The sequence below is a fragment of the Rattus norvegicus genome, chromosome 11 (assembly GCF_036323735.1).
Source record: "Rattus norvegicus strain BN/NHsdMcwi chromosome 11, GRCr8, whole genome shotgun sequence".
NCBI lineage: Eukaryota > Metazoa > Chordata > Mammalia > Rodentia > Muridae > Rattus > Rattus norvegicus.
In genome coordinates, this window is record NC_086029.1 from 50,657,677 (window position 1) to 50,682,972 (window position 25,296).

Here is a 25,296-nt window from a genome sequence, read left to right on the forward strand (position 1 = left end):
TCCTTTCTTTACTAAGGGAAAGTTGCCTTAGACATCTCCAATGGCTGGACAGTTCTGAATATTCCTTACATTCTGTGATGGTTTGTATATGCATGGCCTAGGGAGGTGTAGCCTTGTTGGAGTAGGTGTGTCACTGTGAGCATGGGCTTTAATACCCTACTCCTAGCTGCCTGGAAGTCAATGTTCTGCTAGCAGCCTTCAGATGAAGACTCTCAGCTCCTTCTGCACCATGTCTGCCTGGATGTTGCCATGTTCCTGCCTTGATGATAACAGACTGAACTCTGAACCTGTAAGCCAGCCCCAATTAAATGTTGCCTTATAAGAGTTGCCTTTGGTCATGGTGTCTGTTCACAGCAGTAAAACCCTAAGACACATTCCTTGAAGTAAAAGGATCAGGGAGATGGCCAGGCAGCTCAGTGGAAACCTTTCTCCTAACACGAAGGGCAAGCATATGTGTTAGGGCCTCACCTGTCCTACAGTTGTGGAACTCCAGTGCACTCTCCATTCGGAACGTCTTCCCACAGCTGCCACAGCGGTAGCGGTACTCACCGTCCACCTGCTCAGAGGGTACACTGTCAGCAAGGAAGACTGCAGGAGTTCAACACAGGCGTCCCCCTCTGTGTGCTGTTCTAGTAACTTCTAGGGCTGGCTATACCAGCTTTCCTTCTCTGTTCTAGTAGGAGTACTCTTGCTGACCCACTGCCAGAGAAAGAGAACCCCAAACGCAGGTGACTGCATCCAAAGTATCAGCCACCATGTTCCCCCATGTTGTCCCTACTGTTTCTGTAAGCAGCGGCCTAAGCTGGGCTCAGAAAGCATGTGGGGTGGGGGCGGCTCCCTCTGGAAACTGAGAGCTCCCTTCTATCACGGCTCTTCCTCTAGAAAACAGTTGTTCAGTCAGTTGCCTGGGCGTTCACTTACCTCATTCCGGCTGTGCTTGTAGGAAACATGTTGCTTTAGACTTTCCTTACGGCTGAACAATTTCGAACATTCCTCACATTTAAACAACTTGTCACCTAAGGAATGAACCAACAGAAGGGGGATTCATTGCACTGGCCTTTCTCAGCAAGGCGCACCCATCTCTGAAACATGAGGCCTCTGTGTGGGCAGGGCACCCCTGTGCTGGGGGGTGGGGGGCGGACAGGCAGCCACAGGGCCACCCCTTGCAGCAGCTCTGCAGCAAGGACCAGCAATGGACACACACCTTCTTGGCCCTGCCCTGTAGGCTGGGCAGGCACTCACCGTGCGCGCACTCACCGTGCGAGCGCACGTGCCGGCTCAGGTTGCTGCTGTTCTGGAAGACCTTGCTGCAGGTGCCACACTGATGGATGCGTTTATGCTCACCCAGCTGTCGAACGAGCTTCCGCCGGACGCCATGTCTGCTGGACAGAACCAAGCCCCTCTTGAGGGCAATGGTGCTGCTTGGATGATGTAAGAACCTGCCCAAGAGAGGGACAGCTGGTCAGAGAGGTGGCGGCTGGGTCCTCAGAGTCAAAGTTTCCGATCACCGTCACCTCAGAAAGGTCATCAGCCACACTTCCCAGCTATGATTGGAATAAGGAAAGACGGAAGGCAGAACTTGGAGTCACCCGGTCCTAGGTAGCATAGACTCTAAGCATTAGCCTCAGGGCTGTCTAACAGTTCACTTGCTTCAGCCCTGGCCACCAGGAAGCCTGAGCTTCATTTGTTCTAAACAAGGTAGCCCTGTCTATGGCTTTTGTCCTGTCTTGGTATCAACTCTACTATGTTCTATGTTGACTCTGAACTTGACTCCTAAATGCTTCTTCATCCTGTCAAGTGTGCTTTTTCTGGTAAGTGCTTGAAATCCTCTGGGCAGTAAGACAGGAAAGAAATAATAAACACACCCACATTTTCACAGGTTCACCAGGTGAATTCTGCCAACTCCAAAGGGCATAGAAAACACCAGCAGCTGAGTCAACTTCAGGGCAAAGACTCACAAGGGAATTTTAACTGCGGTATAAACATTTCTTTCCCGTGCTCACAAAAAAGAAAGGAGAGCAAGATGTGAAACTTTTATCCAAGCATAAGCAACTGCTGAACCATAGCAGCCCTGCTCACATAGCTGGGGCAAAGCCCTCAGGATCCCCCATGGGTGAGCAGACAAAGCAAGTACATGCTCAGTACATGAGCCTTACAGAGATTTGGAGACACGCTATGGCATAGGAGGATATGTACTGAGCAAAACGAGCTATTCGTAGAAAGCAAGTACTGTGCGCCCTGCTGGCGTGGGGATATGGCTAGAGCTGCCTGCAGACAGAAAGCAGAATGGGACGGTTAGTTTTAGTTTGGGTCGATAAAAAACTTGGAAGATGGACAGCCAGTGTCTACACCCTGTCCTTAAAGAGTTGTGATGGTGAATTTTCTGTCATTTGTGTTTTAAGAAAAAAAAAAAATCTCACAGTGAACAAACTAGGAAACTCCTAGAGTTCAGAACGTGCATTGCTGGCCAGAAGAGATAATGCCCGGCTCGGCTGTGGGGATTAAAGGTGGGAGGTTCTTTCCCTTCCGTACCAATTAGCCATTCCCTGGGCTCCGTCCCCGAGCACCAGCCATGTACAATCAGGACTTACTTTGGCACTGAGCTGGCTTCACTTGTGGGGGTGGCCAGCTTCCCCAAGACTAACTCCATTATCCGTTCATCTGGTGTTGCGTTCACAGGCTCATCGGGGGGGACCTCGGTTATGATCTCTGCCACATGCTCTGTGCAAAAGGGTATGACAAAGGGTCATCACTAGTGTAGGGGGCAGACTGTAACAAAACCCAGGAGAAGCACCGCCCTGGGGGAGCGCATCCTGAGTGTGGACGCAGTAGGGACAAAAGCAGAACATTTTAGATTCTAAACATTTATCTATATTTAAAGAGGGTATAATGTTTCTAATCCAAATCAAAGTTACACTACATGCCTTGTACAGCCCAAGCATCACATGACCTCAGATTCTCCTGTCTCTGCCCAGGACACCATCAGCCAGATCTTGTAGCTTATTAAATGAGCTCTGACAGAGATTTACGAGGATGACTAGTTATCTTGAGGATGTTCAAGGGTGAGTAAATATTCTGTTTAGGGCCACATCAGAAATGAGATAAAATGAAACATGAAGATTTATACAGAAAAAAAATTCAACCACTGTTGTTTGGTTTTCTTGAAGTAGGATCTGATGTAGCTAGGGCTGGCCTTGAACTTACTATGTAATCAAGGACGACTATGATGTCTGATCCTTTTATCTCCTAACAGATATAATTCTAGTCTTGCATCATCGTGCTCAGTTTCTGTGGTGCTGGGGATGGACCCTGGGCTCTGTGAATGATGGGCACTCAAGAAACTGAGTCATATTCTAGACGCTTAACCATTGGATTGGTTTATATTTATTTATTTTTGTTTTCAATACATCCTGTCTACAGCCCCGCCCCCCGCCACCTTCACATCCACTCTTCCTTCATTTCTCCTCAGAGAAGAGCAGCCCTCCCAAGGATAACAACTGAACGCAGCAGAACAATACACTAGGCACAAACCCTCCCATCAAGTCTGGGCCAACAGGAAGAAAAGGGTCCCAGGAGCAGGCAAGTGTCAGACACACCCACTCCTACTGTTAAGAGTCCCCCAAACACCAAACTAACAATCATAACGGGTATGCAGAGGACCTAGCACAGACTATGCAGGCTCAGTGACTGCCACTTCAGTCTCTGTGAGCCCCTCTGAGTCCCGCTTAGTTGTTTCTGTAGGCTGTGTTCCTTTGTAACCTTGACTCCTCTGACTCCTACAATTCTTCCTCCCCCCTCTTCTGTGAGGTTCCCTGAGCTCCAAGGGTGGGGAATCAATGGAGATCTCCAACTTGGGTTTTCTCTCCCCCTAATGCTTGGAGGTGGGTCTCTGCATCCACTCCCATCAGCTGCTGTGGAATCATCTCTGGAGCCAGTGGCTTCTACCTACTATCACTAAATGCAAGTGACAGCCAGGAAGTAGTTCCTTCTGTCCCTTCCTGTCTATAGAGGCAGGGACATCCCACAGGGAGCTCAAACCACTCCTGCTCACGTGCAGATGCTTCCAAATGTTCAGAAAACAGGCACTGGCCAAGGAGAGGAGAAAATAGGAAAGGGGAGAATGTTCCATGGAAGCTGTTCTTCTATTTCCCTTTTAATTTCAAGCTTACTTCTCATTTCCACAATGGTAAGGGTAAAGAGTCAGAGTCCAGTCACACAGGCAGAAGGGCAGACATCTGAGCACTACACTTGTCCTGAATGTGAGGTGGACCTCGCGTCCAAAAGACCAGGCAGCTGGGCAGGGGTTGCATGAGGACCACAGAAACAATGGCTTCCCTGGGACATGTACATGCTACAGAGTGAATCACTACTGAGGGTTCTGTATAGTCAGTAAGGTGGCTCAAGTGGTCACCTGACACCAGCTAGAGTTACCTGAAAGGAGGGAGCCTCAATTGAGAAAATGCCTCTAAAAGATCATAGGGTTGCAATAGAAACCCTAACTAAGCTGTAGGGTATTTTTTAAATTAGTGATTGATGTGGGGGGCCTGACCAGTGGGGGTGGTACTATCCCTTGGCTGGTGGTCCCAGGAGACCACAAGTGAATCTCAGATATCGGGCACTGAGTGGTTTACACTGTCAGAGTTTAATTTTGCTTTGCTCAGATTATGACCATGCCCTGGTTCTTCCCTCTTGAAAAGTATTTAATTTTGATCTTATGGGCTCCCACAGCTCAGAGAGAGTTTTAAAAGAGATTTTAGAATTTTACAACGACTTTGGATTTGAATAAAGACTAAACTTTTAGGTGGTAAGATATCTACTGTACAGGCCTGGCCCCAGAGTTCCATCCCTGGAGTCCTCATAGAACTGAATGAAAATTACGAAGCCGTCCATCCTCTGGCTTTTGTATAAGCTGAGGTCTGCGGCCTGTTTGGGATGACTGCACATATACACAATGAACGAATGTGTGAATGAATGAAACATTTTATAAAGAACAGGGCTATGACCAGAAACATGGCCACCCATAAGTAGTAGGCAACAAATGATGGATTGAGGGCTGCTGGGTAAACAGAGCTGGGACAGACAGGCATGGCATGGCCAAGACTCACAACTGAGACAGTGACACAAGCACTTGGCAGACACAAGCCAAGCACTGCGGTACAGGTGAGTCATCCCAGCTCTTCAAGAGGCTGCGTGGGTAGGATCAAGAGTTTAAAGTCAGCCTGGGTTACATGCTGAGCTTAAGGCCAACCATAAATAGAAAACAAAGGAAAAATAAACAAACAGAAAAACAAAAGAGATTGAGGGCTCCAGTCCTGATGAGAAAAATGGCTACCCAGGCATCCATTTAAAAATAAAAATAAAAAATCTGTGTTTTGAACACTCTAGTGTGAAGATTCTGCATAATTGTACTGGCTGGTTTTGTGTCAACTTGACACAAGTTGGAGTCTTCACAGAGGAAGGAGCCTCAGTTGAGGAAATGCCTCCATGAGATCCAGCTATAAGGCCTTTTCTCAACTAGTAATCAATGGGGGAGGGCCCAGCCCTCATCCCAGGGCTGGTGGTCCTGGGTTCTTTAAGAAAGCAGGGTAATAAGCAAGACACGTAAAAACAGCACTCCTCTACATGGCCTCTACATCAGCTCTTGCCTCCAGATTCCAGCCCTGGTTGAATTCCTGTCTTGATTTCCTCCAGTGATGAACTAAGATCTAGCAGTGTAAGCCAAATAAACCCTTTCCTCCCCAACCTGCTTTTTGATCATGGTATTTTGTTGCAGCAATAGAAACCCTAACTAAGACAACAATCACACTTTAACAACTGACTGAGGAACTAGAAAGGACATAAGCCCTTACCTCATGAGCCCCCCTACCCAGAAAACTAAGGTGACAAGGACCATACCACCAGAGCTAGCACATACCCGGTCAGCTTCTCACCTGCAGGCTCCTTGTCTTTGATAATGACCAGAGGCTGCTCAACCTTGGATGCTTTGGGTTTCCTCCCCCTTCGAGGCTTTTTCTTTGGCTCTTTGGTGACTGTGGCACTCTGCATACTCTTGCTCTCAACTGCTGTAGGAGGCTCCATCCTGGGTGCATCAGGCTCCTTCTCAGAAGCTGCCTCTTGCTGCTGGCCACCTGCAGGGAGGCTTTTGGATTGCTCCAGGTGGCCCAAGAGATGCTCTGCAAGAGGAGACAGCTGATGGTGACACAGTAGGAAGTCAACTCCTGCCAGTTCACCACTGGCCTCCCTTCTTTGGCTTTCTTTGTTATGCTTGCTGAGAGTGCCCTCTGCATAGGTAAATATTATCTTCACCATTTTTAAAGAGAAATGGCTCTACTACACACATACAGCTTCAAATTGAGTTTCTCTCATCTGACATGTTCAGGACCAGATGGCTCCAGATCATGGCTGACTCTGAGTTTAGAAATTTATAGTGCTTCACAATGGGAACTTTCAATGGAGGCTGATCAGCTTAAATTATTTTTATTTATGTATTAAAGACTGCCATGTAGGGCTGGAGAGATGGCTCAGTGGTTAAGAGCACCGACTCCTCTTCCTGAGGTCCTGAGTTCAAATCCCAGCAACCACATGGTGGCTCACAACCATCTGTAATGAGATCTGATGCCTTCTTCTGGTGTGTCTGAAGACAGCTACAGTGTACTCATATACAATAAATAAATCTTTAAAAAAAAAAAAAAAGACTGCCATGTAGCATAGACCGGTTTCAACTTCTGATCCTTCTGCCCTACCTTCAATGGCTACGATTACATAAATGCCATTGTGCCCTGTTTTATGCAGTTCTAAGGCTCAAACCCAGGGCTCCCTGCATCCTAAGCAAGCACTGTGCCACTTACGTCCCATCCCCCACCCTGAAGCTATACTTAGAAGTAAACGAGGTGCAGGCAGGGTATGATGTTATGTGAAGAAGTCTGTAAATCTGGAAGTGCACACACTTATCTGCAGAGGCCATGCTCACATGCTGGTGCAGCTCCAGTGAAACCATGGGCAGCTGACTTACTTCCTTGATTGTACTTTCGTTTGGTTTTGTTTTAATAGAGTGTGACACACTAAGACGAAGCGCCTATAGAGGGTATTACCTGAAGCACAGCAAACATTTCTTCCTCCCTCTTCCTTCCTTCTTCTTTCTCCCCCCTTCCTTTCCTTCTTTCCTCCCTTTCTTCTTTCTTTCTTCTTCCCTCCCTCCTCCTTTCTTTGACATGGTTTCTCTGTATACCCCTGGCTGACCTGGAACTTGTTCTGTAGACCAGGCTAGTGCCAAACTCAGCGATCAGCCTGCCTATCTCCCAAGTGCTGGGATTAAGGTGTGCTCCACCACCGCCTGGCTACACATCTCTTTACTAACCCTGCAAGAAAGCAAAATGTCTTTGCTTATTTACCCCTGACAGAAAGTGTTCCAGACCACCCAAGAAAAAGCAGTAGAGACAGCACTGGAAACAGGCAAGCTGTAGTGGGCAAACGTGCTGGGTCGCAGAGTACCGGACGACAGGAAGAAGGGAAGACATGACAGAAGCAGCACTCTGCCTGGAGCTGGCTCCTTCCTCTGCAAATGTGAGTTGACTCAGCACCAGCACCAAGCATGGCCATTATCCCTGAATGGTCCAGCATTAGAGACCCTGTGCTAGGTGGTAGCCCCGAGGAACAGAGCTGTGAGGGAAAGCTAACTTGATCTGACACCTAACCAGGTTAGAAAAACAGAACACACACCCCGAATAGTTTAAGGACAGCAAACAAGACTCTGCCAATCACACAGAGGGAACTTAAAACCAAAGTGAAGGACACAGCGAGAGTGAAATCAGAGGCCATAGGCGCTCACAGGTGATCAGGCTGTAGGACCGAGAGTCATCGCAAGACCTGGGGACTAAGGCATCAAGACCTGGGGACTAAGACCATCAGACTTGGTCTACTCTGGACCCAGGCCCAGAGCAATGGAGATTCAAGTTTACATGGACTCTGTAGGAGACAGAGATTCATTCTACACTATAGCTCTGGGTCTGTGTTGGAGGCATTGCTTTTCATCAAAGAACAGAGAACAGAGGAAAGCAAGACTTTTGACTCAGACACAGAGCCATCCACAGTAGACAGAAGCTGTGATTCTCTGGGTCCAAGGTCCAAAATAAGCAGAGAAAATAAATGGTACAACAAGAGCTAGGAATCAGTGCTGTGGGCTTTGTGTTTGCCTGGCTCCCATGAAGTACTGCCTGGTGCCCAGAACTGTATAAACAAGTGTGGTGTCATATGCCTAAAATCCCAGCAATCAGAAGGTTAAAGCAGAAGGACCGAGAGAGACCCTGTCTCAGAAATCAGTAAATAAATGTATGAGAGGTGGGCCTGCAGGGATGGCAAAGTGGTTAACACTGGCTGCTCTTCCAGAGGACCAGGGTTCAATTTCCAGTGCCCGCATGACAAGCTCACATCTGTCTGCACTTCCAGTTTCAGGAGATCTTACACATACATACATGCAGTCAAAAACGCCAATGCATATAAAATTTTTAAAAATCATTAAAACATGCATGAGAAGCACAGCAACTGTGGCGCTGCACTCACACAGGCCACTGAGTCTGTTACCATGCTTATCAAATTCCCTGTGCCTTTGTGACTTGTGTTTGACTTGTAACCGCTCTGGTGGACATGTACAAATCTACCATGAGAGGAGACGGTGCAATTTCCTCCCTACAGCCGTCAGTCTATGAATTTCTGGACCATGTTATGTCATGCATGAGAATTGAGAAGCAATGTCGAATAAAATGTGGAAGGGAGCTAGCATGGCTCTTAGGGAAAATTTCAGTGCTTATATTAAAAAAAGTAAAACTGACAGGGTGAAGCATTCTACTTAAAACAGAGAAAACAAAACCAAAAAAAAAAAAAAAGGAAAAAAAAAGATAAATCATCAGAAGTTAATTTTTTAAAAGTGAAAATACAGTAAGAAATAGGGTTTTAAAAAAAAAGTCCATCAAAAAAGGTGCAAATGACTGTGTGATTGGTTCATAACAAAAAAAGAAAAAGAAAAAGAAAAATCAGTCTCCTGCCTCACACTGCCCATTCAATCATCTGTATTTTCAAGTCACCCATCCACCCTACAGAGAACAGTTTCAGGGACCTGAGGCTATCAAAACTCAGACACCCTAGTCCCTTACATAAAATGGCCCAGCGTTTGCGAGAACCAACACACACACACACACACACACACACACACACACACACACACACACACACACACACACGTCATACACATTAACATTCAAAACGCAGTAATAATGCTATGCAAATGGCTACTGCGCTACCTTCAGGGACTAATGACGAGAGAGAACCCTGTATATACTCAGTAGAGCAGCTTTGGGGTGTGCGGCTGTTGAACGCTGACACTAGGACGCCACAGATAAAGAGGCCTGACCATTTTAGGCTGTGTCTACTGATGACTTAAAACATGGGGATTCTACCTTCCTACACATGCTGTTTCCTTAGACCTCGGGCTCCTCCCAGCCACACCAACCCACTCTGATCACACTTTCGGTGTAAGCCAACTGGTGTTTACAAGACCATGGCCATAAAGATCAATTCACAGCTGTGCCATAAAACAGTAGCACTCAGCATTCTTTTCCCTAGAGCTAATTCCAGCCTTATCCTTCATCGGTCAGTCAGTCATTGTCCTGTCCAGCTGCTAGTTTGTACACCCCCTGCCTCTCTCCTCTCTTACAGTCAAACACAATTACCTCCTGCATTTCTCACTTTTCTTTTCTCTCATTTATTTATTTATTCACTTTACATCTGGATCAGACTCGTCTTCTCCCAGTCCCTCCCCCACTCTCCCTTTCTCCTTTTTCTATAGCACCTGCTCTTCCCAGAGCCCTCTGCTCTATCTAAACTGGGCTGGCGACCTGCATAGCCTTTCCCCATTCCCTGGAAAGGACTCTCTTCCTTTCCGTATGTGTAGAGGACATGCCTATTGCTTTGGGCAAGGTAGCACTGTAAAACTCAACAAGGTGCAAGGATCTGAAAGCCACACATGTGCGTGCCGGGTGTCAGTGTGGATTAGTGTCTTCACCAAGTGGTCTGATGGTGGCAACCTGTGCACTCCAGGGTTCTCCTCGGTAGATTTTTTTTTTTTTTTTATTCCTTGGAAATTTCTGGGTTAGCCGAGTAGGTTGCTGAGTAGTTCACTAGGTTGCTGACAGTGAAGAATCTAATGGCTAAGTTGCCTTCCTGTCCTATCTCTCAGTCCTCCTGTTTCTAATGGCTTGCACGCACTCTTAACCTATGTAAATCCTATGACTAAGTCCCATGATAGCGCGGTGGGTCTTTGTCATTCATGCCCCTGCTGGCTGCTGGGCCCTTCCAGGTGATAAACCTGCACCTTTTCTTCAGGTTTTCCTTGCTGACTATTTGTTCATCCGGACTGTTTCTGAGATGGGTGTCATGTAACTCAGGGTGCTCTCCAACTTACTATGCAGTGGAGGGTAACTTTAAAGTCCTGATGAGCCTCCTGCCTCATCTGCTACCATGTCTGGTTTGGGGGTTTTTACCTCAGGCTTGTGATGCTAGGCACACATCAACTTCCTTCCATCAACTGAGCTACATCCCCAGTCCACCGACTGGTTCTTGTTGCCTGTCTCTTTTCCCCACAGAACACTCCTGGCCCCCTGCAGTCTCCGACCATCCTCCAGTCTCTGTATCTCGTTTGTGTTCTCCACATGCTCCTCCTTATGGGAAACTCTCCCGGTGTTGTGGACACTTTCCCATCAGTCTCGTCTACTACCACAGCTCATTCTCACTCATCTAGCAGCCTCTGATTTCTTCAACAGTGGCCTGCTCTTATCTGAAGGATGCAATGCTATCCATCTCTCACCTCAGTGAGAACTTCAGCTTGGGAGGTTTTTGGGGGGACAGTTTTCAGGTTCTTCAGACAAGCTGTTTGGTTTCTTGTTCATGCTCAGCTTTCTCCCAGCACCTAGAGTTCTATTCTGCCAAGATGATCAGAGGTAAGCAGTCCCGCTTGTGGGTTTTTCATCTCCCTTGTTGGTTTCTACAGAGAAATTCTCCTTGTCTGGGGCCTGAGCTGGCTCTACCACTCTAAGAGGAAGAAGTGAAGATGTCTGACTTTGTGACTCCCTGTCCTTAGTAGCTTAGGGCTCCCAGTCTCAAGTCTCTTCCAAGGGTGCTGATGCAAGCAGAGATGCAGCTGGGTGGGGCCATGGCAGGCTTGGGACAGACCAGGAGGCCAGGGTTCTAAGCTGACAGTGTGTGCTTCCCTGCCCTCTCCTCCCAGACTCCTGACACCCCCCGAGCTCACAGGAACAGACATGTCTCTTGGCTTTGGCTTCTCTGCTCGCTTGATGCTGCTGCAAGCGCATCCTGACACCTCTTCAATCTGGCTTCATGCTCTTCACGTCTCCTTTCTTTGTCCTTGCATTCACGTGGAGCAGAATCCCAGGAGGGCGCCAAGGCCAGTACATTCACTATTGCCTCATGTTTAATCAGACATCCCTAAGTGGCCTCCAGGGACTGGAGTAGGGTTCCCCAGGGGGACACAGGAAATGACACCATCAGGTGAATGGTCAAGAACAGCCTGTGCTTCCTGTGTTGTCCAGCAATCTCAGTTGGTCTCCTGGGGCTCTGCACAGTGGTCTGACTTTAAGAGACACACACTGACCTTCACCTTCTCAGTCATGTATGTTCATGAATAAATGTATGAAATATGTTGAAGTTCAAAAAACTCATCTGGTTTTGAAGTTAACCAACCACAGAGAAGGCAGACACCATAGGTTGGAGCCTAAACAACAAAGCAACACCTTTGCACTTGAGGTAAGTCTCAAGGTTCTGCGGAAGGCAGTTTCAGGCACAGGGGTCATGGCTTCGCATTCTCCTACTTGACAAAGCACGACCCAGTGAAGCTAGTTCTCCACAGATCTGTGTACTAAGCATGACCCAGTGAAGCTTGTTCTCCACAGATCTGTGTACTAAGCATGACCCCGTGAAGCTTGTTCTCCACAGATCTGTGTACTAAGCATGACCCAGTGAAGCTTGCTCTCCACAGATCTGTGTACTAAGCATGACCCAGTGAAGCTAGTTCTCCACAGATCTGTGTACTAAGCATGACCCAGTGAAGCTAGTTCTCCACAGATCTGTGTACTAAGCATGACCCAGTGAAGCTAGTTCTCCACAGATCTGTGTACTCTAGCCATGCCGCTTGGCTCTGGGGTGTCTTCAAAGCCGGTCTGAAGGTAACAAAAGGTCTCTCTGCCCTGCAGCCCAGTTTCTTCTTCTGATTACCTGGTTCCTCAAGGATCAGGTTACCTACCAGACACCCAGGCAACAGTTGCAGGAGAAAGAAGAGCCCCACTACCCCCTGGTAACAAAGGTTCAGCAGCAACGCCTGCCCTGAATGTGGCTAAAGCATGTGCAACCATACGGCCTGGGCGTGCCGGCTACTCACTCCAGCCTCAGTCTGCTTATCCAGAAAATGGTCATCATGCCTTATAGACTGTTGTGAGACTCACTGAGTCAGTGCAAGAACATGGTAAGAGGTCTCAGCTGAGCTGGCATCTAGGAACACTGGCCTAGTTCTACTACCAAAGTGAATGAAAACTAGTCACCAAGGAAAATCACCCAACAGATCAAATAGGCTTCTTGATCAGGGCTGAGCGACCATATCTTGTGTGATGTCCCTGTACCCCGTGATTTCTACAGATGGGCCTTGCCCTCCTCTAGGGAATATGTTCTTTCACAGGGTCAGCACTCTTAAGAAACCTAGAAACAACAGCAGATGGAGCTGGAGGGATGCCTCAGTGGCTAAGAGTTCTTACTGAGCTTCCAAAAACCAAGGTTTATGGGTCTACATGATAGCTTACAACCCTCTGTAACTCCAGTTCCAGGGGATCTAATGCCCTCTTCTGGTCTCTGTGGGCACTGTACACATATGGTGCATAGACATGCATGCATGCCAAACACTCACATACATAAAACATTAAGTAAAAGGAGGAGGGGGAGGAGGAAGAGGAGGAGGAAGGGGAAGAAGATGAGGAGGGGAAGAGAATGGGGAGGAGGAGGAAGGAGTGGAGGAGGAGAGGGAGGGGGAAGGAGGGGGGGGAAGAGGAGGAGGAAGAGGAGGAAGAAACTGGCAGCTGTTCATTATTCCCATCTGTAAAACACAGGTGATTTCCCCAGTCAAAAGAACAAAAATGTCAAGAACAAGATTAGGAGGATGGTTCAGGAACACAAGAATAGACAGCCACAATCATTAGATGAACTAGCCCTGCCTAGTGTGACCAAGCTTTCTCCCAAGAATGTTCACATTAGCATTTCTGTTGCTAAAATCTGTCTAGAAAGAACCTTCTCATAGATCCCAGAGTATTCCAATCACTGACCTGGTCAGCAGGATGGTAGGGAGGGGCACACCATGGACCTGCATTGACTCAGTGAGTCTCACAACAGCCTATACAGCCAGGTGGCCATTTTCTGGATAAACAGACTGAGGCTGGAGTGAGTAGCCGACACTCCCAGGCAACAGTGTTGCACGGAAGAGGTCTGAGGGGCAGGTCACTGTGGGCCATGGGGCAGACAAAGACTAGGACATCCTGATCACCATGGGCATGTGCTGATATGAATGAAAAAGCTCAGCACAACAGTCTGCACTTCTTGGAAAAACACCATTTGCCACTTTTATCTTACCGTTCAGGAGCTGAAGCTCCAGGAAGGTGTTGGAACACACCTTACACACCCACTGGGCACGCTCAGGCTCCACAGTGACACTGGGCTCAGGGGTGCCTGCAGCTGCAAGACACATTCAGAAAGGTTAGCCACGAGTGCAGAGAATGGCCTGGCCCCTAGGTGATCTGAGAGGGATGGAGATGCCCACAGGCTCCTGAGCACTGCATTGTAGGAACTACCCTCAGTTTCACACACAGTGACCAAGCTCATCCCCATTTCACAGAGGAGGAAGCTGAGCAGATATGGTATCCCTGCTACTACCACAGGGTGAGCCCTGTCACCAGACACAGAACTGTGGCCCCTCCTGTGGGACCAGAGCCCTTCATATTCCATAAGAGAAAGGCCTCCAGGACCTATGCTTGAGCTGGGCCTGGTTGTGCAGGTTTGTAATACCAACTGCTTAGTAGGCTGGACAAGAAGAATGGGAATCTAAGGCCCACTATGGTCACAGAACAAGTGTGAGGACAGCCTGGAACTCAGTGAAGCCCTGTCTCAAAAAAGTTTTTTAAGAAGTGGGGTATGCCCTACCCCCTAGGATATCTCAACGCCCATGTACAACTTGAAGAAGTTATAGAGGAGTTGTCGCCCCAGTTCCCTGGACTTTTGGTGGGCCAAAAGCGGTTATTCTAAAGTTGTTTTTATGAGGAATTTGAAATTGGTTGTAATTTAACAGGGAGGAATTAGCTAGAGTGAGTTGTACAGTCATAATCTCATTTGGTAACTAAGCTAACATCATATCTTTGTTTTGGTATAGAATTTATTTGTCAAAAAAAGTTTAAAAGTACAAGATTTAGAGCCAGTCCTTCTATTGATATCATTACAAACTTCTGAGTTGATTACACCTTGGAGTTAAGGCCAAATAACAAATTCATGGCTCTGACTTTGTGAGAGTACTTTCAAGATAATATTTAGGATATGGATACAACAGTAGAGTTTGTCTAAGATAGATGGTTTTCAAAAACATCAGAAATCCACAAAATTTGAGACTTAAAGTTATTTATCTTTTGTTGAGACATATCTGTTCCTAAGTTCCCCTTTGGTGGATTTAATGAAGAATTTGAACATCTCTACCTCCAGATGAGGCAATACTTTGTGGCTAGGCAGCCACTGGACAAAACTGCCTGCTTCATCTGCAGACTAATACTGTACAGAAAAGGATAAATTATGCAGAATGGTTGACTGATAAACTCTGCCAAGACAGGATGATCAGCCCTTCAAATCTGCATTTCAACGGTCTGTCAGTTGATTTTGGGCCAGAAGGCTGAAGACTTGTGCTCACATGTTGCTAACAGAGGACTGTGCTAGTGGAGATTTGTCTCTACAACCTCTCAGTTCTGGAAGCCGTATTAGGCTTCCTATGTGTATAGATATTTGGTCTTTCAAAGATTTCTGATGTGGTTGAAGACTGGTGGTAGTCTTGTAGACAACCCAAGCTGTTTAGCACTGAGAAGGATAATAAATTTGAAAGGGTGATTTTTCAGATGGCATACTATCTCAAACCAGGATATAAGTCAGGTATAAAATTATAGTCTTTCAGGATAGATGACAAGGTACTTTAGTTAATGGACAAAATTGATGGACTGGGTTTTGAGTGTATCATATGTTTTATAAATTGTAGAATGGTAGTAATTGTACTCAATTTCTATACAAGTGAAAAGGCTAATTTTTAACTGGACAAAAAGGGGGAAATGTTGTGGTTTGCCCTGGAGTTATCTGTATTTTGATGCTAATTCCATTGTCCCAAGGACAGCTGCCTGTCACTACTCAGGACTCAGGTGACTTCACCAGAACCTTCTCCCCATTGAATTTGTAAAATACAGGTGAGGGGCAGATACAGGGTAGAAGGAGGCCTGTCAGTGGAGGAGAAGGAAGGGTGGGCGGGAGAGAAGTTTGAAGGAAGAGGAGGAGAGTGGTACGGGAGGAGAAGAGAGGAGGGAGAGGGAGAGAAGCCATGGCAGGTGACGTTAAGATTCCGCTCTGTGTATTTACAGGTTGTTATTAATGTTCTTGAGGGATGGATGGTACTGGGCTTTGTATGTTTAGGTGGGCAATTATATCTTATCAATTGGGGGAAAAAAAAGAAGTGGGGTATGAAGTAGAATGTTCTACCTTTATTCTACCTGCAGCAACACACACATACACGCACACACAAAGATTCTTCATATTTAAATTTTCAGTGGCTCATATAACAGGGTATGGTGAGACCAAAAACAGCCATCTCACAGTACTCCTGAGCCTAGAATGGCTGGGATCCTGGGCCAACATATCCCACAGAGATTTTTGTGATAAGTATTTTGCCTTGTAACTGTTGTCTGGCCACGAGGCCTTGTGCCTGTGCAGGAGTGAGCTTTAACTGTTCGATTTTTTAAAATCCCCAGTTGGGGTGGTGTTGGCACCTAGGCAGTACCTCTAGCCCTCCAATGATTTCACATACAAACCTGAGGAAGAGGGACAAGGACAGGGCTCAAGGTCCACAAACTGACCCTGGCTATGCACATGGGGACTGCCGGTTCCTTTCCTCAAAGTTTTAACTGACTAGAAACATAGGACAGCCCAGAGCCTTCTGTGTTAGGAACCTACACCAGTGAGATCTTTGCAGAATGTGGAGAACTGCCTAAGGCCTTTGCATCACATGATGCTTGGCATAGAAAGAAACCATTTTCAAGAGAGGTTGCTGAATCGGGGGTCAGAAGCAGAGCCACTGTCCCACTTTACTGATGAAATTCTTCATGACAACAATGAGCAGGCCCCGCCCTGGGAGACGCCTAGGACCAAGGTACAACAGGGTAAGTTCTGCCATCTCAGGGTTGAGGTTTGGTCTGTTGCTATGTTCTATAATGCTAAATTCTGTACCAGAAGGTGTAGGCCTATGAGTGAATTCTCACATTTACCAGCTGTTGTTGTACAAATCTTGTTCCTTAACTTACAACTATTGGTTAAAAAAAAAAAAGACAGTCACTAATTACTGGAGGGATTAAAGGTGGATCTTTGAGTTACCTGGTTGAGCAGGGCAAAAGGAGGAGGAGGAGGCAGAGAATGAGGAGGAGAGAAGGTGCCACAAGAGGAGAGGTAACATGAGCACCGGGTCAGGAGAAACAGCAAGTATTTGGGGTACACCGCTGGGGAGGTAGCCAGACCAGCAGTTAGTAAAATAGCTTAGGGCTGTCCCCCAGTTTGGGACAGTGAAAGGTACCCTGGTTCCCAGTTGAGAAGGTCTGAAACTCTGATGACCCTGAAAGGGACCGTAGGCATTTTCCCTAACTCCCAGGAAACCAGGCCTGTCACTAGCCATAGCCCTCCATGGATTTGTGGCCATCAGTCATGTAAGGGCAATGCCTAAAGCCCCTCCACAAGTAGAGGACGTGACCACAGGTCATGTAGGATCAAGACAGATCTCCCTTATAATGAGGTACCTAAAGGCCTTGAAGCTTAACCAATGAACTTTCCTTCCCAGACACTCCTCTCTACAAAAGGTATTTAATCTCAGGACCACCCTGGGAAGTAGGGTATGGTTTTACTCATCCACTTTCTGTCATAAACACCTTAAAACCATGACTATCTCTTTTCACTGGGATCTGCTGTGGGGAGCCACAGAGGCTTTTGCCTACAGAGCTGTGGTCTGGTCTCCTGTAGAAGGCCTCCCTGCGCTCCCAGCCTCCACCACCAGGCCTGCAGCCCTCCACCATCAAGCTAAGGACTATCCCCATGGGACCAGCCGGAGCTCCCCTCTTTCCCCCTTAGCCCCGGGCTAGATCCAGTCCACAGGCCCCCACTCCATTCTCAGCTCTTCTGCAGCATTCTAGTGGCACCTGGATGCCCAAGAACCTGAGAACCCAATGGCCCAGGCCTCCTTGTAGGCCTGGGGACCCCCAAGCCAGTTCCAGCTGTGTCTTGCTCCCAGACTGCACTTCCCCACCCTCCAGAGTGGTGTTTCCGGGCTGCCCTACAGCCTGACACCAGCCTGGTGGTGGTGTGGGGTAAAGTGGTCACCTTTCTGCATCCTGCTTCCCAGAGTGGACGAGTCCTGAGGTGGAACAGACGCAGGATCCCCCAACCATAAACCCTATAACTGGTGCCAATTATAAACCTACACTCCAGTAATTGTCAAAGCCAAATAAAATAACCATAGTCTGAGTCTCATTTATTTGTAAGCTAGTCGGAAATAAACATAAACTGATTCTACTACACTACTGTGACCTACTTCTCCAGAAAGATCCTGAACCTGATGACTCACTCAGATTATTCTTCCACACAAAAGTACATTCCTATGTGCCTATGCGTCAAGGCATACAAAAACACACGTCTGCATATGTTTACAGTGCACAATCATATATCTGTACATACATAAAAGTTATGCACATATGTGTACATCTGAGCACACACAGGCACATACCTTTAAGTATAATACACCAACATAGGTATACACCTGTGCATCTGTATATACATGTACATGCGTCCATGATGGTACATACACTAACTTATGGATCCATACACGCTACTGTATATACACGTGTGCATTTGTACACACATGCATACTCCTGCATGCCTGTACATACATACATTAACATATGTACACTCTATAACACAGGTACAAATCTATACATCTATATGCATACAAAATATTCACACTGTATTTGCAGTGACACATGCACACATCTATACATCTGCACACATATCTGTACATACACGAAGGTACCTACACATGTTAATATCATGTTTTCTGCAGGTTAAAACAACCACATGCACACACCAAAATATTCGTCCAGACATACCACACTTTTGCATGGGCACGCACACACATACATGCTTATGAACCAGAGTTGAAGAGGGCCGCAGTAGCAGCACTGGCACATTAACAGCACAGCAGCCAGATCTGCTGCCCCAGTCCAGGTCTCCTCACCTTCTGCACTGTGATGTAGCCTATTCCCTCACCTGACCCCTCTTTGAGGGGTCCAACGACCCTTTCACAGGGTCACCTAAGACCATGAGAAAACAGATACTTATATTATGATTGATATTACAAACAGTAGCAAAATTACAGATATGAAGTAGCAACAAAATAATTTTGGGTGGGGATCACCACAACATCAGAGCCCGTATTAAGGGTCGCGGCATTAGGAAGGTTAAGAACCACTGTTCTACACTATCACTCAGTCTGACCTGGGCCTCATCTTTTACACCATGATTTGACTTGTCCCTGGGCCTCTGTACTCACAGAAATAAACTTCTTCCTCACAGTATCAAGGGATGGGCTACTGTAGGAACCCGGAGACCAGAGCAAGCGCTAGCCTGCATTATAACCAAGTGCTTCAAATCACCTAAAGGCAGGGGCACCATCTCTCACCAGCAAGGGTCCCAAGATTTGGTGAGCACTGTCACTCCATATGCCCAGGCATGGTGACAAGCACTGCACCGGTTCCACCCCACCTCCCCTGTCCCAGCTGTTGACCCAGCAACTTCATTGGCATCCCTGGCAAGAGGTCCGGCCCTAGAAAGGAAACAGGATTTACCCTGAACACTGGAGCAGGCCTGCTTTAGCATGGGCTTGTCCATCTTCTTGGCATAAAAGGCAGCATACCACACACGCAGTTCAGTGCCTGCAGGAATGTCCTTTGAGGTGGTGAAGTACACGTCACTGCCATGCTGGTAGGCTGTCAGGTTCTGGTGCCCAGGCTCTAGTGCTGGTCGCACTAGCATCATCCAGTTGCAGTCATCCTCGTTGGAAGTGTCAAAGCACACAGGATGCCCATCCTTCTGAAATACCTGAGGGGAGGGCCACAGGCTGGTTACCCACCAGTCTATCAGTGTGGTGTGGAACCATGGGGGAGACCACACTGCTTCTGGTAAGACCTGTTGACAAGCTGATTACCATGGCCAGGGGATCAGAGAAAGACTCTGTGTTAGATGGGTCAGGCTGGTCACAAGAGAAAGGGATGTTGCTGAAGACACGCAACAGGCCCTCAGCATTGGCATTGATGAGGACTATCTGTGAGCCGTGAGGGGGGTCGGGGGAGGACACCTGAGCTCTCCTCCTGTGCAGGCGTCAAGGGGAATGCGAGCTCTCCTGTCCAGGAATCTGAAGACCTTTGACTCCTCTCTAGACATCATGGAGATCCTGAGCCCTCCTATCCAACATAACAAAAAGAGCTCTCCTCTCAGCTCTATTAGAAATAGGACACCTGTGTTCTCCCCTTGGCTCAGGTGGGTACCCAGATACTGAAAGTCTTCTCCTGGTTAGGCCCTAAGCATGCCATCAGCAGAGTCCTTCAGTCTAGGTGAGCTGCCCCAGTCTGCGGAGCACCACTAAAGCTCCAGGGTGAGGGCAGGGCAGGGAGAGCTCTTAGGATCTTTAGGTTTGAGTTAGCACAGGCATAGGGTATGTCCTTTATCTGTGGAATAATGACTACTTCCTCAGGAACCCTGCCCCACTGCCAGGCCTTCCCTGAAAAGATCCTTATCGTGAGAGGCTTTCAGAAGTGTAGTAACAAACTGGGAGGCCACCAGGTGCCCAGTGACCCCTAGTGAGTGTGGAAAGCACATTTCCACCCTCCTCTCAGGGACACAGGGCTTCCCTTGAGACACAGGTGCTCAGAGCTGAGAACAAGTTAACACCTGAAAATAACTTTTAGAACTGAGGAGGTGGAAGGAGGTCAAACAGGCATAAAGGGCCTTCTCTGGCCCTTTATGGGCACTAGTGTTTGCCCATAACCTGGCAAAGCTATAACCTGCAGAGAGCAGACACTAACCCACCTGTCTTTCTGGCCTCAGATTTAGGCCTTTCACATTACTCCTTACCACAGACTTCCTTTATGCTTCCCTTACACTCTCCTCCTGAAAATGTCCATCATCGGGCATCTGTCTTTCCTTGCTGGCTGAAATCTATCCCATAAATTCAAATATCCAAAGACTGCCAAACTCTTGAGACTGTAACACCTAAGAATGGTGGCTGCATCTTCCAGGTCTCAAATTGGAAGCCCACTGTCCTCAGGACTACTGAGGAACAACTCAGCCTCATTCGTTTATGTCCCAACTATTTCCAAAGGCTTGCCACATGAGAAAGCCTCCTCAGCCTCAGAAGGCTTCCTGGGGTTCACTTTAGATTCTCAGCCATTCATGTAACTGACATCCACTTTGGTTTTCTTGGTGTCATATCTAAGTTGGAAATACCCGTTCTCCCTCAGCCAGATGTGCTCTGTGCAGCCGCCAAGCCCCATGCTGTCACTGTCTCTGAGAGCTTCGTGCAACTCACACATATGAGTGAGATTGCCACACCGGTGCAGGAAGCTACAGAGACCATCGCTGTGCTGCAGCCACAGCACCTGCTGGGGGAGGAGAGGAGTTACATCAGCATGGGGTCATTCCTGACTGTTCTTAAACGTCCTCCCTAAAGACCTACAAGTTAGTAGGCACTGCCTTAACCCTCACCTCTGTAATGTAAAGCACACTAAGTGAAGGAAAGAGTAATCCAGCACTTACAAATCCATGCTACTCAGCAGCCCTCACCCCACTCCCACCAGAAGTCATGCAGCCCCAGATTCTAAAGGGGCCCTGAAGCCCCTGCCCCTGCGGCTTTTACCTTCAGAGGAAATGCAGATTCCTTCTCCCACTTGGCGACCCTTCTGGACTCAAATGGACCAAATTGTGTGCGCTTGACTAGCTGGGTCACTGCAAACACACCTTCAGCCCCGTCATCCAGGCGCCTGATCTCCAGGTTAGAGGGGAGGGAGGACCTGGAAGTAGAAGGAGTCTCAAAGAGGCCCTGTCACTCACAGCAATGCAATGCCTACAAGCCCCTCACAGACCATCATGCTTCCAAGATGCGCTTTGTCAGGGAACAGAATTTAAGCTCTCCCATACAGGGGAACAGGACTGACCTACGCTTGTGAGAGAGCCTACATACTAAGGGATACAGTTAAAGCCCCACACAACAATGCTGACCCCACATTCCTAGTGTGGGTGCTGAGGTAGAAGAACTGAATCTGACAGTTATGGCCTTCAAGACTGTATGTAGACAATGTGGAAGAAGGGAGAAAAAGAGGGCACAGAGCACGGTGAGGTGTTTTGTACATACTGAAGACCAGCAAAGGGGCTCTGGTCTGGGTAAGCTGGATATTACCCACTGACACTTTATTAACCAGACTAGAAGGTCAAAGAAAATGCTGGAAAAGGAGTTCATGGAACTGGGACCTCAGAATGGGTGAGGCTTGGGCCAGTGGGAGACAAATCCAGAAACAAAGGCAGACCACTGTCCTTGGGGACGGGCAGGGGCTGGGCTAAGAAGGAAGAGTGGACGAGCAAGGCTGTGTGCCCAGTGTCTTCAGCTAGATTTTGAAAGATTTCGATAGATCTCGATAGATTTCAATAGGCAGCTGGCACCTCGGCCCCACAGAAGAGCTCACCAGCTCTCTACTTTGGGCAAAGATATTTCAAAACGTAAGTCACGAGTAAAGGTAAATGGGGAAGGCGCCAGTTGGGTGATTTCTCAATAATAATAATTAGACACCGAGCATATCAGTTTATATCAGCCTGAACCAGGCACCATCACAGAGATAACTTTTGCTTTCCATGTCTCAGGCTACTGAGGTCCAGGAACGGAACATTGCTCTAAGTCTAAGTGGCTACTGCATGGCAGTCCATGGGCCTTAAACCAGCTTTCTGAAGACACAGGCTTCCAGGAAAACATGGGCCTGGAGAACAAGGCCTGGCTGCTGAGCTGACTCAGCACACCTGCAAGATTTTGTTTTTCCTGGTAGTTAACAGCAGCTTGACTTGTTCCACGGACTACCTGTCCAGAACCTTTACCCTAACCAATTTCATCTACAGTGCATACCTGTTCACAGAGACCTAGATTCAGAGAGCAGATGATACCTTTTTTATTTTTAGACAGGGTTTCTCTGTGTAGCCTTGGCTATCCTACAACCTGCTCTGTAGACCACGTTGGGCTCGAACTCACAGAGATCCACCTGCTTCTGGCTCCTAAATATTGAGATTAAAGATGTGTACCACTACCATCTGGCGAGTTTGGCCACTTTTGCTCAATACATAGTGATGAAATCCAGGCTGGCACAGCCCAGATCAGGAGGTCCCTGACTACATCAAAGAAACACACCCTCATGCTTTGAAACTCTTAGGTCTGACCCCAGTGAGAAAGTGCCCAGCTCCCTGAGGGGTGTATCACCCCCATACACAGAGCCTCTCATTTTGGCTCTCAAGTCTCCTTCATCTTCAAATACATGGGGCCTCTGCACTCTGGCCACACAAACAGGCCGAGAGCCCCTCCTCACAGACAGGGCTGCTGTGGTACTATGCACTTACCTTGCCCTGCTCAGCACAAAGGAGTCCTTGACCATGACCACAGGTCCCAGTTCAGGACACTCTGAGTCATGGTACTGGCTGCAGTCTTCACACCCTGCAAACACACACCAGTGTCAGAGGGGACAATGTTCAGGGAAAGAGAAACCCAAAGTCCACAAACATGGAAAAGGGGACCCTAATGCAATGGGGTTCCTGAGACATGTGTGCTGATACAAAGACTAGCAAGGGTACAGCAGCTGGAAGAAGCCTGTCACAAAAGTCACCTCTTAGTGCTCCTGAAACCACAGAATGCCAAGCAAAAGCCTTTTCAAGAGCACCAGTCTATGGCACTTTCAAACCTCACACATCATCTCCATGGTTAGGAAGATCAGGATTTAGGGTAGTAATAAGCCATTACCCTAAATAACCTTCATTCTTTCTAAACCTTGGGTGAGTTTTTTGAGTTAAGGACCATCCAGTCACGTGGCCCTAATGGGAGTCCTGAAGAGAAGTTGACTGAGGCCACAGCACTACAGCAGACAGGTAACACCCAGGCTCTCAAAGCAAGTCAGCAAACTGCAGACTCAGAAATGCATGTCTATGCTATATAAACAAAATATGGATGACACTTTGCACAGACAGAAAGTGTCAATTCCATCTGTGTTCTAGGGCACCACACCAGTACCAGACAGTTCTATGGGTCACTTACAGATAAACATGATCTCCTCACTGCCATCTTCAGCCATTGCTGATACCTGTCAAGAGATACAAAAGAGCCCAGTTAATAGTGAGTTTTACAACACAGTTTATGTGTGGGTTTTCCTGGGTGTGTACACGTACACCCATGTACACATGTGTGTGAAGGCCAAAGTCACCCTTAGGTGGCAATCCCTGGAGCCATCCACCATTTTCCAAGACAGGAACTTCCCTGGGACCTGGATTAGCCCAAGCTGGCTGGCCAGGGAGCATCAGAGACCCTGTCTCCACCTCCCCAGTACAGAGATAATATGTACCTGCCACGAGCCCGGCTTTTTAAATGTGGGTACTGGGGATAGAACTCAGGTCCTCACACATGCCTGGCAAGCACTTAGTTGACTGAGCCATCTCTTCAGCTCCCCACAAGAGATTTTAGAAATAATGTCTTTTAAGGCTCCTTGTTCCTGTGCACAGAACACAGGGAGATCAGTTTCTAAGTTTAAAGTTTTCCGTGTTGCTTAAAAATGCTAAAAACAACAATCACATCAATCCCCAGACTCAGCAACACATATTCTTTTGCCGAAGTTGGCATTCAAGCTAGAAGCTGGCTCCAGGGCCTACTAACTCTAACCCAGTTCCACGCCTCTGCCTGGCCTCCTGGGTCTCCTGGCAGGTGGGTACCATGTGAACTGAGTTCCAATCCAGGACGGGGACAGTGACTGGTCACTGAGCAGAAGGCAAGAAGAGATTGGCTCAGCTTCAGGGGATTCAGGCTGTGGTTGGCACTGCTGGTTGGAGGCCACATAGGGTGAGCAAAGCCACTCTCTGCATGGGAGCTGAGAAGCAAATGTTCCTTTTAGGGCATTTCCTAATGACCTTTCTTCCTCCTAAAGGTTCTGCTGTCACCTGCTGACACCATCAGCTGGGACCCAAACTTTTACTAATTGGGGTGGTGGTGTTGTACAACACAACTATAACAAAAAGGTAACACTTTACCTTTTCCAAATGCAATGAGAGGGTGACACTTATGTGTTACAAAGCCTGAGGGTCTATATGCACATCAGGAACCCAACTCTACCCACCAGCCACACTCAGGTCAGGGGCTCTGCAATCAGAACAGGTAATAAGAAGCTGCAGCAGGACCCCAGCAGGACACAGAGCACAGCCGATAAAGCTAGCCACAGTGGAGCAAAAGAAACAAAGCCTACTGTTCTGCTTGTTTTGGAGTCCAAATCTGTGCAGAGTTGTAGCATGATGCTTCTCCCTAGGGCAGCAGCCTAGCCTAGACTCACCCCTCGCAGCGGTGCAAGGACAGGAACCCTAAGATACTGATGTGAGAAGGGAGAACACTGAAAATGCCATGAAACTCGTCACTTACATGGTGCCTAACACCAGAGCCTGAGTATTCTTTACTAGAGGTATCCGGTCCCCACAGTGCAGCCTCGAGTGACCTTCTAAGCAGAGGCTGCATGTGGTAATGTGTGTTTTCCAGGTTTGCTCTCATCCATTAATGAGCTATGAGTGCTCCTTTGTAAAAGTCAAGTTCAGTCTCCAGATTTCTACGACCCTCACAGGTTAACAGTGCGG

General features: G+C 47.7%; 1 protein-coding gene across 13 annotated transcripts in view; it reads right to left on the bottom strand.

The window, feature by feature from the left end:
* Prdm15 (PR/SET domain 15) overlaps positions 1-25,296 on the bottom strand; it is a 57,652-nt gene that overhangs the window by 23,704 nt on the left and 8,652 nt on the right. For 3 of the 13 annotated variants that reach the window (XM_063270569.1, NM_001427299.1, XM_039088803.2), the window contains exons 2-11: positions 23,723-23,768; positions 23,035-23,128; positions 21,296-21,449; positions 19,230-19,482; positions 13,681-13,782; positions 5,931-6,173; positions 2,592-2,721; positions 1,258-1,439; positions 922-1,016; positions 469-556 (exon numbers count right to left, since the gene is read on the bottom strand). In XM_063270569.1, coding sequence (XP_063126639.1) covers positions 469-556; positions 922-1,016; positions 1,258-1,439; positions 2,592-2,721; positions 5,931-6,173; positions 13,681-13,782; positions 19,230-19,482; positions 21,296-21,449; positions 23,035-23,128; positions 23,723-23,768 — 1,387 coding nt within the window. Of the gene's footprint in view, positions 1-468; positions 557-921; positions 1,017-1,242; positions 1,440-2,591; positions 2,722-5,930; positions 6,174-13,680; positions 13,783-19,229; positions 19,483-20,886; positions 21,021-21,295; positions 21,450-23,034; positions 23,129-23,722; positions 23,769-25,296 lie in introns of those variants that run through there. The other 10 variants (XM_017598097.3, XM_039088807.2, XM_039088802.2 and 7 more) reach the window with 7 other exon arrangements.